This window comes from Megascapheus bottae, chromosome 3 (assembly GCF_031878675.1).
Source record: "Megascapheus bottae isolate mThoBot1 chromosome 3, mThoBot2.hap1, whole genome shotgun sequence".
NCBI classification, from domain to species: domain Eukaryota; kingdom Metazoa; phylum Chordata; class Mammalia; order Rodentia; family Geomyidae; genus Megascapheus; species Megascapheus bottae.
The window spans coordinates 89,698,431-89,714,615 of NC_143511.1; the positions used below are offsets into that span (position 1 = coordinate 89,698,431).

The 16,185-nt window shown below is 54.3% G+C and overlaps 1 protein-coding gene across 1 annotated transcript in view; it reads right to left on the minus strand.

The window, feature by feature from the left end:
• Nucleotides 1–10,179, minus strand: part of Qsox2 (quiescin sulfhydryl oxidase 2) — a 28,621-nt gene extending 18,442 nt beyond the window's left edge. The window contains exons 1-5 of the mRNA XM_090330921.1: nucleotides 9,828–10,179; nucleotides 3,417–3,517; nucleotides 1,783–1,831; nucleotides 865–970; nucleotides 583–673 (exon numbers count right to left, since the gene is read on the minus strand). Of these exons, the coding sequence (XP_090187047.1) occupies nucleotides 583–673; nucleotides 865–970; nucleotides 1,783–1,831; nucleotides 3,417–3,517; nucleotides 9,828–10,140 (660 nt within the window). The 5' untranslated portion in view covers nucleotides 10,141–10,179. The remainder of the gene's footprint in view (nucleotides 1–582; nucleotides 674–864; nucleotides 971–1,782; nucleotides 1,832–3,416; nucleotides 3,518–9,827) is intronic.
• Between the last annotated feature and the right edge of the window lie 6,006 nt (nucleotides 10,180–16,185).

Sequence of the window (16,185 nt, forward strand, 5' to 3'; positions counted from 1 at the left end):
GGCTTGGTGATAGTGCAGAGGGAGGAAGAATGGCCTGCAGGGGAGGGGCAGCCAGGGCCTACCCTAAAACACAACACTTTTAATGCTATTTCCTTTTTTGGGGGCGGGGGGCAGGGGAGTTAATGGGGCTTGAACTCTGGGCCTGGGAGCTGTCCCTGAGCTCTTCAGCTCAAGGTTATGGCCCTACCCCTTGAGACACTGTGCTACTTCCCCTTTTCTAGTGGTTAGGTGGAGATAATAGTCTCATGGTCTTTAGTGCCCGGGCTGGCTTTGACCCAGGATCCTCAGATCTCAGCCTCCTGAGTATCTGGGATGACAGGCGTGAGCCACCATGCCCAGCTTATTGCTATTTCTATTGCAGCACCGGGTTTGGGCTCAGCGCCTTGTGTTTGACAGGAAAGTTCTCTGCCACTGAAGCTATACCATCAGCCTTCACAGCCTTCATTCTAGCATGCAGTCTACAGACCAGTCATGGGCTGGCATCCTGATGACTGATGAGAACTGCAGCCCACAGTAATGGAACTCAGTGGTGCTTACTGCCCACGCGCCAGCCACAGCCCCAAACCCGTGTCCATACAGTACCTCTCGTCCAACATAGGAGCCACTGCTTTCAAACAAGATGGCTACATATCGGCCACGGTGGCTGTTCAAGAGGGAAGGGAAATCGCTGGGCCTTTCAAGGGAAAGAAAAGAAAAGCTTTCAATGTTCTTAACACAGCAAGCTGCCACCATGCACTGAAATCCATGCCACTTACATAAACCTGTTTATACTTTTGGTGCTGGGGACTGAAGAGGGCCCCTGCTTGCTAAGTGCCTGTGAGCTGTACCCCAGCCCCATGCCACCTCTGTAATGGAGTTACTCACTGAATTGGGTCAAGAGGTGGGCAGGCTGGAGGCCGTGTGCCCTCCGTGTGGTTCTGCAGGAAGTCAATCATCGTCTGTCTGACTGTCTGCAGCTCCCTGTCGTGTCCTGCAGAGGCAAGCCTTCATTACGGCTTTGTCTGTGCCCATCTGCCCACCCCAGAGGTGAGGCCAGCACATTAGGTGGCAGTGCCCTTCACAGTAACCCTGGAGGATGTCCCCACACAGGTGGACAGGATGCAGGTCAGACAGTGTGGATTCACCACTCAGGAGACCATGCAACCCAAGAGGCCAAAGGCGGTGTATGGCTCCAGTGATGGGTCTCACAAACAGGACCATAAACACAGGCAGACTGGGTGCCAGGCATGGCAGCTGTCTCCCAGGCAGTACTGGTGGGGCTGGGCACCCCAGCCTTTCACGTGGGTTCACGGGGGTGCAGCTCACCTGTAAAAACCCATCGCCACATTCTTGCCATTCATACACTTCAAACACGATCTCGATTTTAAGAAGTAGTTTAAAAATATGCTGCTACTTTTCCAAGGAAATCACAGAAAGAAATTCTCAGCCACACTATTAAGGTTCAGCTCTTTTTTTTTCACCAGTCCTTGGGCTCGAACTCAGGGCCTAGGCATTATCCTTGGGCTTTCTCATGGATACTTCCACTTGAGCCATAGCACCACTTCTGGGCTTTTCCTGTGTCTGTGGTACCGAGGAAGCAAATCCAGGGCTTTGTGCATGCTAGGCAAGCACTCTACCACTAGGCCACACGCCCAGCCCAAGGTTCGGCTCTTAACAGAAGAGCTGGCAGTTCTGTGCTGGTACACTGAGGCAGGGGCAGCACCTCGCTTCTAAGACGATCTCTATTACTAGCAAATTTACAAGCCAAGCCAAGAGAGTCAAACAGAACGCATGGGTCCTTACCTTTAAAATTTTCTCCAGTTGTAAAATCCTTTGTAAAAGCTTTAAAGTACTAGAGGGAGGAAAAACCACACACAACAAATAAGAAATGGCCTTGGGGGGTGGGGTGGGGGTGGGGGATTGTACATACATTTAATACTTCTTACCCAGGACTCACAGCAACTTCTGCCACAAGTCACAGTGAGTGAAGACACACCTCTATGTCTCTGACCCCAGTGTTCCACAGTGATCAGAGCTAAGCCTGATCAGATTTCTATTTGATCCATTCCTAACCTAGCAGGACTACAAGCAGAACATGACAGAGCTGAATCCTAAAACGTAACACTCTCCTCAATTCTTGGTATCAAATATGAGACAGCACATGATTGATAGGGAGAATGAGTCACTAGCCCATACATCCAACAAGATGAAAAGAATTCCAACGAAACCAAGTACTTTCTTCATCAAAGGACTTCTGTAAACTGGCCAGCAAAGTGCAAATGGCCAAGAGAACATGGGTAAATGGCACAGCATGTATCTGGAGACAGAGACCCATATGGCCACCGACAGATGTGCTGGCCCCACATCACCAGGAACGTATAGATGATTCATAGTGTGCTTCCTGCTGCACCTATCCCGTGGGCAGACATCAAACACTAGAGGACAGGCCAGCCCAATGGGTTTGTCTTCCACGTCTCTAGGTCCCCCGATTCAGCCACTTCTTTCCAGGCCATCACAGGAGCCTGACCCAGGTGTAAAGCACTCACAGCAGTGCTGCTCAAAGTAGCAAGAGCCAGGGAGAGTCCCACAGCCTGCAGCAGGTCATCTCACACGAGGTGGGACCAGCAGTCCGTGGAACACCCCACACCAGGGGTGAATCTTGGAAAAATCATAGTAAGTGGAAGAAGGAAAGCTCAATGGTTTATGCTAGCACAGTATGACCCGAATGTGGAGCTAGACGCAAGGTAAGATGGGAACCTATCTTCACGCTGTGACCAGAACAAGAAGGCAAGGGACAGCAGGGCCCTGGCTTGCCAGGTCAGGCGCAGCAGGGAGTCAGCTGGAGACAGCGCAGCAGAGCCCAGACCATGCACATGGGCGGGAGGGGGGTGCATTCTACCAGCACACTACACAGCACAGACAGAAAGGGACTCCAGGAAGTGGGGCACAGGCTCTTAGACAGGACCCCAAAGGCAGCATGGCTCTGGAGGTGTCTATGTAACTGAGATGTGCTGCGGTGCACACTGTGGCTCTACACCCCTGCACAGGCAGCTCGTGCAGTGGAACTGCAACTGGGTCACAGGTTATAGCTATGCCCCCTAGTGGAACAAATGGGTACTGCTACACTAGGCCCATTTGTCAGACCCCCTAAATTGACAGCCCCCTCCCCCAGGTGCAGGCTGTGCGGGGCAAGGACTCTGCGTGTCAGTGGGGACAGTGTACTTCACTGACAGACAGACCCTCTCCACCATAGGCCTCTGGGATTAAGTAAGTCACTCAGACTTCTGTGACGGGGGAGGTGACCTGCTGAGAACATAAGTACATTTCTACCAAGCTTTACGAACAGAGCCAGAAACATGGACAGTACCAGAGATGCAATGGTCTTTTCACAGACCCCTGTGGGGAAGGTGGGGCCAGCTCGCTGAGCTGGGGCTTACCCTGAAGGTGGGGTAGAAGTGGATGTCATAAGCACGGCACACTTCCTGGTTCTTCTCTTCTGCACAGTCCAGGACTGCAACTCGGATGGCAGTGGCCCAGTCTACAAGGCAGGAGTGAGACCTTCAGTGGGCAGCTGCACTCCAGCTCCCCCGTGGCCCCCACACCAAGCTGCCTTGCCCTAGGTGGCATGGTGTGGGTACCAGCGGTCAGTACAGCACTCCGTCAGGATGGGAGCGGGACATGTCAGTCAAAGCTCACATGTGGGCCAGCACTACAGTTTAAACTCAGGACCTTATGCTTGGACCTGCTGTTGGTTTGCTTGGCTGGAATCCTACCATTTGACCCACTCCTCCAGCCCAGCTTTATGCTGATTATCTTGGAGGTGGAGTCTAGTGAACTTTCTACTTGGGCGGGTTTGAAGCTCTATCCTTTGAATCCCTCGGCCTCCTGAGTAGTTCAGATTACGGGTATGTACCACCAGCATTTGGCCAGATGGGTCTTCTACCACTGATAAATAACAGAGCAAACTGGCTTTTGCCATGCCTGCCAATCACTCAGCAGTGCACCTTGTTGCCGTCTCCTGATGGTTTGGAGATGCAGAGACCATGGTGGCTGCAGTAGCCAGTGGCCAGCTGCTCCCCAGGATGCTGAAAAGCATCTGCAGGCTGACCGGAAGGACAGGTGAGCCAGGCCCCCTCCACTGCCACCCGTCCAGTCTTTCAAGTCTGGACAGGGACTCTACCAAACTGGTAATATAGTTCAAGCACCAGCCCGGATGCACCCCGCGCCGGGAGGCCCTGCCAGGTGGGTGATGCAACAGCAGCACTTAGCACTTCTACTCCCCCACCCCCACCCCAGTCCTGGGCACTGTCCCTGGGCTTTCTCCAGGCTAGAGCGCTACCACTTGAGCCACACCACCACTTCCAGCTTTTTTCTATGCACGTGGTACTGAGGAATGGAACTGGGTCTTTGCGCATGCTAGGCAAGCACTCCACCACTAGGCCACACTCCAGCCCTAGCACTTCCATCTTTAAAGTTGTTTATTTTTTTTTATGCCACAACCAGTGCACTCCTAACTTTTTCACTCACTGCTAGCACTTCACCACTTGAGCCATGCCATTTTGCAAACATCCTTGCCAGGATGGCTTTGAACCCACATCCTCAGATCTTGGCCTCTAGATTAGCTACAATAGCAGCTGTAAAACTTTCTGCCCAGCTCTTAAGAGCGCCCAAACACTGTTCCCACTTATGTGGGCTATGTGAAAACAACTGGCATGCCAAGGCCACTTGAAATGCATGGGGAAAAAAATCACAGTGACCCCTGAATCACCCATCCCCTCTTCCCGGGGTCTCAAATTACACAGAACTGAGGAAGAACAGTTAATACTCTCATCCAGCTAGCGGCAGATGGCAGAGCACACTGAAACAGAATGCGCCCTCAGCCACATGACTGAGGTGGGGGTGCACCACGCTGGGCAGCTCCGTGGGAGACCACTTCCACACCCCCACCGCCCTCACCTGGCCACAGTCCCCCAGGCCCACGCTGAGCATTGGCAGTTTCCACAACACTTTCCCCCTACACTGTCTGTCCAGCTCGCTGGAACCCGGCAGACCTGAAGCTGACTCCAAACCTCTGCATGGCCTGAGAAAGCAGCACGAGAGCCCCTTTCACCTCTGACTGGCCTGTCAACACCCTTGCCACACTGGATGCTGACCCTGCCACCAGCCTGTGGGGGCAGCAGCCAGGGATTCCTCAGCACAGAGACCGGCTCTTTCTGTACAATTGTTCTTTGGCTTCTCATCATTCAGGAAAAAGGATGCTCTTGCCAGGCCCCTCCCCAGACTCGGGCAACTGCATGCCACTCAGGAACACAGGCCCCTCCCAGGTCCTCTGACCCGGCCTGCCTGTCTCCCCAGCTCATGACAAAGCTTAGACACTATACCAGGTCTCCCTCCCTACCTGTCTACCAGCCCAGTCTCTTTCCAATCAGCTGGTTTCCCCCAGTGCAGCTCCCCCCATGTTACCCATGTCTCTCCTCACGCCCTAGCCTCTAGAGATCAGGGACCTCTCTGATTTGTCCCCGGCCACTTCTGCCACGGGGGCAGGGAGACCACGTCTACATGGTCATGAGATCAGCACAAACGTGCTGGCAGGGAGGAAAGTCCAGTTCCACGGGAGCGTGTTCCCCGACCACCTGCTGCACCCGTCCCGTCCCGCAGAGCCACACTTGGGTGGGGCAGTGGGGCAGTGGGGCGGTGTATCCTGAGGTGTGCTGGCACCTCATGAGGGCTTTGTCTGAAAATCAGCCATGGCCAGGGCACTGGGAAGGCTGCAGCAGACGGGAGACTGTCAGTTACAGGCGCTGCAGGCACTGAAGAAGCCACAGTGGCTGCGGCCTGGCAGATGGATGGTATTCACAGCACACAATAGACACACTGCCTATTTTGTCAGACAAAATGCAGGACAGTGAAAAGGGTTGGCTTCAGGGTTTAGGCCCCTTTCAACCAGACCCTCCTCAGTCCCTCCCCCGTCAGGCCGCAGGGAGAAGCTCTGAAACAGAAAGCAAATGGCTTGTTTTTACCGCCTGGCAAGGGGCGGGGGGGGGGGGGGGGGGACCTTAACAGTGCCAGCTGGGAGTCACACAGAGGCTGTTCCTCCAGGTGACCTGCTGGGCCTTCACAGGGAGCAGCAGGGGGGCCCAACCGTCAGTGACCTCACTTCCCTGTGACCCTTTACTTCTGCTTTAGCACCGCAGGCTCAGAAGTACTTGTTGTAGACACAGTGAGTGACCTGTAAGTTATCTTCAGTGTATTTGCCATGTCACTGTCACATTCTAAAGACCAAGTCTGCCCAGCGGATGCAAGGCTAAGCACCAGGGAGCTCTGGAAGAAGATCACAGTGAAGATTAACCAACTTCCTGTCATGTAAATGCAGCTCAGTGTGGAAGAATCTGGCAAGGGTCAGCACCTCCAGTTGAGGACCTTTTCTGAGTGCAGGCCTTTCCCAGCAGGCAGCAATCCTCCTAGATGAGTGCCAAGTTCCAGCCACAGGGGTGTCTGGTAGGAAGGAAGCCATGGGTCCACCAGCAGAGCCCAGCACCCAGCGCCAGTTGGCTAAGGCTAGGATGGCAATCCAGACGCTTTGTTCCTGTCCTAAGAAGTAGGCCTGGGTCTCTATGGCCTCCATTTTCAGTATTTGGTTTGGCTCTCTGGGTTCCAATGTGCTTAATGATGTTAACACTTGGGTTAGTTAAACATGGATACATTGCACAGGAGACAAGAAAGGAACTCTGAGGAGCTAGTCCAATGCCCAGCCACTCAAAGAGTCCCAAGGCCACGCCCGCCGCTCCATCTAGAAGGACTTGCTTATGGAAACACCCCTGTATGACCGGCACTTGGACAACATAAGCAGACGTGGTCTCTGTCTGCTGCTTCCTCAGGGAGGCCCCTCCCTGGGGCCAGCTGGCACTTAGCTTCAGGCAATGGGAAAACAGCCACTTGGCACGGACAGCATGGCATTTCTGGACCCACAGGAGAGAGGCTGTCCCCACCACCTGGCTCGACTCCTTTGTCCAGCCCCTCCTGTCAGCTCCAGAGTCCAGGTGAGTACCAGGCAGGCCCCAGGGCCTGGGTTCTGCATCGCCCACAGGGCACCGCCTGCCCCTGGGGCCTGCTCTACCTTCCTCCAGCCCCTGGAGATTAGACCTAGCAGTCTAATCTCCAGGAAGCCCCTGTCCTAGCCAATCAGGAAGGAGACACTGGGGGCAGACAGGAAGGCCATGACAACAATGACCATAGCCACAGGCAGCACTGCCCAGGCCCACAGCAGAGTGGTCTGCACCCACCTGCCTGTCTAGCACTTTCACCCACACCTCCCAGTCCTCCAGGGAACATATAGGGCTCTGGAGTCACCGTGTATGGACTGGGTCAGAAGCCTGTCTCTCAGCTGGGTAAGCAAGGTGACGCAATCTCAGTCAGGTTCACACCTGAAACTCCCTTGCAGGATGGCCCTAGAAGCCTTCCATACTTTGTGTTCCTCATCAAGTTCCCCCAGAGCTCTGCTCTCCCATGAGTAAGCAGAAGGGAAGCAAGGCCATAGGGCCCCAGAAGACACACACACCTTCAGTGCCTGAATCACCTTCTGGTGGCGGTGCCAAGCAGATCAAGTACAAGCATCACAGGCAGAGTTGCCAGGACCACCCAGGCCAAGGAAAACAAATACAAGCTACCAAGAGAGCCCAGTCCAGACAATTTTCAACAACAGAGCCTGTTTGTTTCACAAAGTTCTTATAAGTGACAGGTTTAAATACTAGAATGCCTTTGGCGCCACCAAATAATAGATCTTTTTGAACGTTAAGCTGCCTTCTAAAAAGAAAAATAGGACCGGAAGTTTGGCCTAATGGTAGAGTGCTTGCCTAGCATGCACAAAACCCAGGTTTGATTCCTCAGTACCACATACATAGAAAAAGGCTGGAAGTGGTGCTGTGGCTCTAGCAATAGAGCACTAGCCTTGAGAAAGTCCAAGGACAGTGTTCAGGCTCTGAGTTCAAGGCCCATGACTGGCAAAAAAAAAAAAATAATAAAAGAAAAAGAAAAAGAACTATCTCTCCAAACTTGAAAAAGCCAGTGACGAGGTAGAGAAAGTTCACTCTATACCTCTGAGAAGCGGAAGTGACCCAGTCTATGAAAAAGAGTTGGGCTGGGGATGCCTGGCCCTGGGCAGGATGCCCCTCCCCATGCTGAGAGGGTGGGTGGGCACAGATTCTCTTCTAGCTCAGGCTCCCCGGAATGCCACCTCCTGCTGGAGGGCAGAGCCAGCCCGAGGCAAGGTGCTGGAGACAGGTGGTAGGGGAGGTGCGCAGGTGCTGTTCACAGGGCATGCAGACTGCACACAGGACGGCTGGCACCCTTCCCTTCCCTGCTGGGCAGCCCGGGGAGGGGAGCAAGGCACCTGGCACTGAGTGTGCAGGAGGTCTGCAGGGGAGCACAGGAAGGATCGCATGGGCAGTCAATCTCCTAGGAGGCGAAGGAAGAGAGAGAGGCGATTCCCATGTAGATGACCCCAGGCATGCCACGCTCTCCAGCCCCTTCCCACTCTTGGATCAGTCCTCCCCAACCTGGGGCCTAAGCTGACAGGCTGCGGTCCACCCTGCAGGGGAGGGCTGAGGAGGTCATTTCCATCAAGTCCCCAGGAGACCCAGCCTGGAAACCAGAGCCTAGGATTCTGGGGCTAGGCCCCTGACTCGGCAGCCTTGCCTCCAGCTTAGTTCTGGACATGCTGTGCCTGGGTGGCCCACAGGGTCCCCTCCTCATATTGCTCCTGACCGCCAGATCTGGCTACAGGTGTCTCAGGCACCACCACCTTGTCTTGCAGACACTAGCTCATTTAAGGGACCCTCATTTAGTCAATCACAGTATTAGGGCCTTAAGAGTTGGGGAGTTTTTTTGTTTGTTTTTCCAGTCCTGGAGCTTGAACTCAGGGCCTAGGCACTGTCCTTGGACACTTTTTGCTCAACGCCAGCACTCTGCCACTTGAGCCACAGCACCACTTCTAGCTTTTTCTATGGTTGTGGTACTGAGGAATGGAACCCAGGGTTTTGTGCATGCGAGGTGAGCACTAGGTTACACTCCAACCCTAGGGCCTTAGGAGTTTTTACTGTCTCATTTCAGAATTAACTTCCAGGGAGGCTTTTCAGACTTCCCTAAATGCTGGTTCACACAGACCAGCATGCCATATCTGAATTTGGGTTATGAATCTTACATTTCAGATACTAAACTGAAGCCAAAACCCAGTACAAACTATATTACTACTGAATGACCCTTCGCTGCCCCTCCACCTCCCCAAAAAGGGTAGGGGCAGTAGGGGAGTGTGGCTCAAGTGGTAGTTGGTGGAGCACACGGAGGCCCTGAGTTCCAAGACCCAACAAACATTTTGTCCCTTCCAGCCTCTGATCTCCTTTCTGCCTAATGCTCACCAGGACTTCAGAAAACTTGAGTTCCAAAACGTACACCAGAATGAACATGCGCTTGCGCCTCGTCACTGGGTGAGGGAGGGGGGAGAGCTCAAGACCCCCCGCCAGAGCTACCCAGCCAGGCTCGTCAGAACGCGGGCGCGGCGGTGAGCAGAGCCCTGCAGAGAGCAGCCCTTCACGGCACACCCTCGGGGTCCGGGAAAACACAGCCGCCGCATTCCGTCCACGGCTCCGGCCCGTGGGATCCGCCGCCGGAGGTGTGCTCCACGCGAGCAGGCGGGACCCGAGCCGCGGAGGCGGCGCCGCCAGCCCCGGGGTGTCCGGCCCCGGACTCCCGGGCTCCCCGGGCTCCGGTGGGCGCCGCCAGCCCCGGGGTGTCCGGCCCCGGACTCCCGGGCTCCCCGGGCGCCGCCGGCCCCGCGCGCGGCCCACCCTCACCTCGCACGTCGGCGGCCAGCGCCCGCCAGGTGGGCGCGTAGCCGATGCAGTGGCCGCACCACGAGGAGTAGAACTGCACCAGCCACGCGGCCGAGCTGTTGGCCGTGGCGCCGCGCACGCTGCCACTGTCCAGCACCCACACCGGGTCCTCGCCCGCGTGGTACAGCCGCGCCGCGCCGCCCGGCCCCGCCACCGCCGCCAGCAGCACCAGCACCCGCGGCAGCGCCGACGGCGGCGGCGGCGAGGCCCGAGGCCGGCTCCGGCGCCGCGCTCGGGCGCCCGGCCCGCGCGCCGCCAGCCCGGCCGCCGCCATGTTGGGAGTGGCGGCGGCGCGCCGACCTTTCACCCTGGCAACCGCCGTCACGTGGGCGCACGCAGGCCCCGCCCCCGGCGCCGCGGCCCCGCCCCGCGCGCTCGCCCCGGCGCCCGGGCCTCGCGCGGCCCCGCGCCCCCCCGCGCGCGCGTGCGCGTGTGCGTGCCGCCCGGGCCCCGCCCCCCGGAGCTCGCGGCCCCCGGAGCTCGCGGTCCCCGGAGCTCGCGGCCCCGGGGTGAAGGGCTCGTGGAGCCGGGCGGATTCGCAGCGCGGTGATCACCGCGGGAGGAGCCTCGAGGTCCACGTGGCTTGGCTCATGGTGTCTCGTCACTCGTCACGCAGCTCGGGACCGCCCGGACGAGGCGTGGAGCCCCGGCGCTCGCCGCGCACCCAGCCCTCAGGGGGCCCGGGAGGCCCCACGACCGGGCACAGCGCAGGGCCCCGAGCGGCCGAGCGCGCTCAGCCTGGCGGCCCCGCTGTGCCGGCGCAGGTGGTAGAGCGCCAGCCCTGAGGAAGCCGGGGTCACGGCCCGCCCCGGGCCTGGACACCTGCAGCGAGGGTCTGCTTCGCGCGTGTGCGTGACAGATGCGGTTCCAGCTCGAGGCCCGGCTCCGTCTCGGAGCAGCACTGGAGCCACAGCTCCGTTTCCTGCTCTTTGGTATTTAATTGGAGAGCGTTTCTTGGACGTTTCTCTCTGGGCTGGCTTTGAACAGGGATCCTCAGATCCCGGCCTCCTGAGTATCTGGGGTTGCAGGCGTTTTTCTGGTAGTAGAAAAATGTTTCTTAGAGTCCAGTGTATACAGATGGAGACAGACCCTGAAGAAGGGCAGACAGTGGTGCAGAGCAGGGACATAGGTGTGCAGAGAAGCTGTTCTGCACCGGAGGTTGGGGAGACCTCTCTGCGTGGAGGTGGAGAGGCGGGCAAGCGGCCCAGGCAAAGGGTCAGAGCTGGTGGAGGCCAGGTGAAGGGAGCAAGGCCAGGACAGGTTCCAGTGTTCCCCACTGCCTTCCTCTGAACAGCCCAGTGGCCCTTGTGTGTATTTGATGAGTGGATGCTGAGACTTTGAAGGGTAGAAAACCCAAGGGACCCACGAGTTTGGGATGTGGTAACTGGAAATGGGCAATTTGCACAGGAGGAAAGTGGTTAGCAAGCAAGATGCTGAAAGACAGATCACAAGATCGGTTTAACAGAGAAATAAGCCTTTTTCTATGAAAGAGAATGACTTCTCCTGAGGCTGGTGTCAAGATTTATTGTCACAAGCAGTTAATGAGGCTCAGAACCAGGCAGGCCCGATCTGACCTTGGAGGGAGGGGCTTTTCTCCGGAGCCTTATCTGGGTCAATATATCTGAATGTCACAGCACTCTGCTTACACAGTGTTGGGGTCATAAAATGTATCTAGCGCCTTTTGTATATGTACTTTTTTTTCTCTGCCCACCAGAATCATTTCATAGCCCTAGTCTTCCTTCCACTCTGTCATCAGAAGACATGGACCTACGTTCTCATTAGTTCCCATAGCCAGCCTCTTTAAAAGTACCTCGTGGCCAAGCCCAAGTCCAAAGGCTGAGATCTGAGGATCATGGATTAAAACCACACTGGAGCCGGTGCAGTGGCTCACTCCTGCAATCCTAGCTACTCAGGAGGCTGAGATCTGAGGCTCAAGGTTCAAAGCCAGCCCAGACCTGAGACTCTTGATCTCCAATTAACCTCTACAAAATGGGAAGTGGGGCTTGGCTCAAGGGTAGGGCAGTAGTCTTGAGCTGAAAAGTTCAAGGACAGCCCCCAGGCCAAGTTCAAGCCCTATAACCCACAGGGGAAAAAAAAAAAAAGCACCACACTGGGCAGGAAAGGAAAGTCTGTTAGACGTTGCACAAGCTTTGTCTCCAGTTAACCCAGCAAAAAGCTGGAAGTGGAGCTGTGGCTCAAGTAGTAGAATGCTGGCTTTTAAGCTAAAAAGCTAAGGGACAGTGCCCAGTTCCAGCACCAAGAGGGAAAAAAGACAATTATCTTATGCCAAGGCGGAAGTGACTGAGGTGGCTTGACACAAGTCAGGACATCCAGGGAGTGCCCTGGAAGACCTCCCCCCTTCATGCCAGCTCCAATACTGTGCTGAGCCATCAGCAGTAACCACAGGCTACGAGACGGGCACGGTGGAATCTAAGGCAAATCTGAAGCATTTCTCTGTGGGAGATTTATTGTGGTGCCAAATGTGTGTGTGTCTGTGTGTAAAATACATAATTCCTCTCATATGGCCTCATAAATCCAAGAGGGTTGGCAGTAAGTAGAAGAAAGTAAAAAGAAATTACAGACTAATTTGTTCTGAAACTAGAAGGGATTTAATAGGAAAGGTGTAGCTCAAATGTGTTCTGAAATAATGCACGCAGGAAAGGAGCTGGTTTTCCCTCATTGGTGCAGAACCGGACGTCTTATGTGTTCCCGGGGGGTCTGGGGACAGGGTGGGCAAAGGCAGAATAGTGGTCCTAGCTGGCACCTCTTCCACAGAAGTGTGTATCTGGGGAGCTAGTACTGCCCAGGCCGCCAGCCTGCGGGGCACTCGCACAGAGCTGACCAGGGGTGAGCCTGCTGGCCTTTGAGGGGCTAGCCAGGGAGGGACTCCTGCCCAGGAGTTAAGAGGCGTTGTGGGGGTTTGGCATTGCCTACCACAGCAATTGGGACAAGGAGCTTTGTGTCGCGTGTCCTGGCACCTCGGGGCTCTGCTTTGGAGGTGTTGTTAGGTTGCTGGGGAGAAGGGAGGCAGCCAAGACCACTCCCTAGTACTGAAGTTCCACTTCTCCTGGGCGTGGTGGCTCACGCCTGTCATCCTCGCTACTCAGGAGGCTGAGATCTGGGGATCAAGGTTCAAAGCCAGCCCGGGCACAAAAGGGCCTGAGACTCTTCTCTAATTAACCTCTAGAAAATGGGAAGTGGGGCTTGGATCCAGGGTAGGGTGGTAGCCTTGAGCAGAAGAGCTCAAGGACAGTGTGAGGCCCAAGGGTAGGGCAGTAGCCTTGAAATGAAGGGCTTGAACTGACAGCACTTAGGTCTACTTCAAGCCACAGGACCAACAAAAAAAAAAAAAATCTTACTCCCCGAGCCGCTAGTACTGACAGAGAACTTTCCCTGGTAAGAATGTCTGTTGAGGGCTGGGAGTTTGGCCTAGTGGTAGAGTGCTTGCCTAGCATGCACGAAGACCCGGGGTTCGATTCCTCAGTACCACATACGTAGAAAAAAGCTGGAAGTGGTGCTGAGGCTCAAGTGGTAGAGCTCTAGCCTTGAGAAAGTCCAAGGACAGTGCTCAGACCCTGAGCTCAAGCCCAGGACTGGCAAAAAAAAAAAAAAAAAAAAAAAAAAGTCTATTGATTCACAGTTCCCCTTTTACCCCAGCCACAAAAGCCCCTCCTACAATCAGACTCTGCACGACCTCTCGGGGTTCACCCAGGGGGTTTACCTGGGAGCACACCCCAATCAACTTTCCTCTACTTGCCTCATTTCTTCCTGTGAGCATTTTCTCTCCTAAAACCTTACAAGTGTCTCTCTCACCCACTGAAACCTCAGTGTACAAAAGCCTCGGGTCACAGAAGCTGAGTGCTAAGTCAGAGGTACACTTGACCGGCTGCTGGGGGATGGGGCGCAGTCCCCGAGGCGAGCATGCAGCACCCATCTGCCCTACCCACCCAAGGCAGGACCCGCTAGCTCAAGAAGCAAACTGCGGGGACAACTTGGTTTCTATGCTAAAGCTCCTTAGTCTGAACATTTTAAAATGGTTAGCTTTTCTTTCTTTTTCCTTTTTCTTTTGCCAGTCCTGGGGCTTGACTTCAGGGCCTGAGCACTGTCCTTGGGCTTTCTCAAGGCTAGAGCTCTACCACATGAGTCACAGCACCATTTCTGGCTTTTTCTATGTATGTGGTACTGAGGATTTGAACCCGGGTCTCTGTGCATGCTACACAAGCACTCTACCACTAGGCCAAACTCCTGGCCCCATAAAATGGTAAGTGTTTAACATTGTATTTTTTTTTTTTGCCAGTCCTGGGCTTGAGCTCAGGGCCTGAGCACTGTCCTTGGACTTTCTCAAGGCTAGAGCTCTACCACTTGAGCCTCAGCACCACTTCTGGCTTTTTTCTATGTATGTGGTACCGAGGAATCGAACCGGGGTCTTAATGCATGCTAGGCAAGCACTTTAACCACTAGGCCAAACTCCCGGCCCTTAACATTGTATTTTTATAATCTCTAACAGTACTTGCCATTCAACAAAGCAGTTTATGAATACAGTGCATTTTAATCACTCGCCTCTTTTGTCATTTTCCACCATTCCTTCCAACCTCCTACTCCCCCCTGAAAGGTAAGTTTTGTGGTATGTGGGTTGTGGTTACGTCTTAAGAAGTTAAGACTAAGCTGGTGATTGTGACTTGAGACTGTAATCCTTCTCAGGAGGCTGCAATTTGAGAATCATGGTTCAAAGTCAGCCTGGGCAAAAAAAGTCTATGAGACTTTGATTTCCAATTAACCACAAGGAAAGCTGTGGCTTTAAGTGGTAGAATGCTAGTCCTCAACTGAAGAGCTCAGGGGCAGCTCAGGCCCAGAGTTCAAGCCACAAAGGAAAAAAAGAAAAGCAAATTGGATGTGTGGTAAATGGCTGATGATCCACAAAAGCCAGCTACAGATGAACGGCGGATGATATAAGCCCATACAATGCGTTCATGTACAGGTGTGTATTGTCCCAAACCGCCCCAGCCACGAAAAGCGCAGAGGAGGAGACTGGACTCTGGAGACAGTTTGGGGGCACCAGGGGCCTGAAGTCTTCCTCCAGCTTCAGGTGTCCTGGGTCCATAAAGCCAAGTATTTATTGTGTCGATACAAGGGTGAACATGCAGGAAGAGTAAGGCACAGTTACCTTGAAGTTACAGCAACAATCAGGCGATATAGTCAAGTGACAACTTATCTTAAAAGGCAGGTACAGCTAACACAGATGGAAGTCTCTCCCAACTTCCCAAAAGGTTGGTTATAGAATTTGCCTACATCTAGGCTGGGGATCTGAGGTCCTTCAAGGACTTAGAAGATTCTCATTCTGAGAGTTTAGCATTGCTAGATTTTGATTAATTCACATGAAGGGCAGAATCTCGGGTCTTTGTAATGCCAACAGCAATAGATCTTTCTCAGGCCACTCCCAGGTTTTTGTTGTTTTTGTCAATCCTCGGGTTTGACCTCAGGGACCAAGGCACTGTCCTTGGGCTTTCTCAAGGCTAGAGCTCTCCCACTTGAACCTCAGCATCACTTTGCCTTCTTTTTCTTTCCTTTTTTTTTTTTTGTGGGTCTTGGGGCTTGAACTTGGCCTGGGTATTGTCCCTGAGCTCTTCCACTCAAGGCTACCACTCTACCCTTGAGCCAAGCCCCACTTCCCGTTTTCAGCTTTTTTCTATGTATGTGTTTCTGAAAAATTGAACCCTGGACTTTGTGCGTGCTAGGCAAGAACTCTACCACTAGGCCAAACTCCCAGCCATACTATGCCCAGCTTTCTAGGAGTCAAGAGAATGGCATTCCAGTCAGGCGAGGGAGCTCCTAGCTACTCAGGAGGCTGAGGTCTGAGTATCACGGGCAGGGTTGAGCTGTAGAGCTCAGGGACAGCACCCAGGCCCAGAGTTCAAGCCCCACAACCAAGGAGAGAGAGAGAGAGAGAGAGGGGGAATGGCATTTCAATTCTTCTTGTTAGACCTCATGGCACATACACATGCAGGCATATATACCACTTTGGGCCATGATACAAAGCCTCTAAGAGGTCCAATCATGTATGTAGGCCTCATTGCAGGAATTTCTGGCTGCCTTGGAATCAGAAAGCAGACCAAAATCTGGAATTGACTGCAGGATTTGCTTTAAAACTCCTCCCACTGCCACCCCCCCCCCCATACAACTCAGGACAGAAACAAGTAAACCACAGAAACAGGTCGTACAAAGTATGGCCCCTTCAGAGGTGTGTGGGCTGGCTTCTGGAACGAGGTCTGTCACACTGGGATGCTTTCTGTGTTTGTGCCTGTCCTGGGGCTTGAACTCG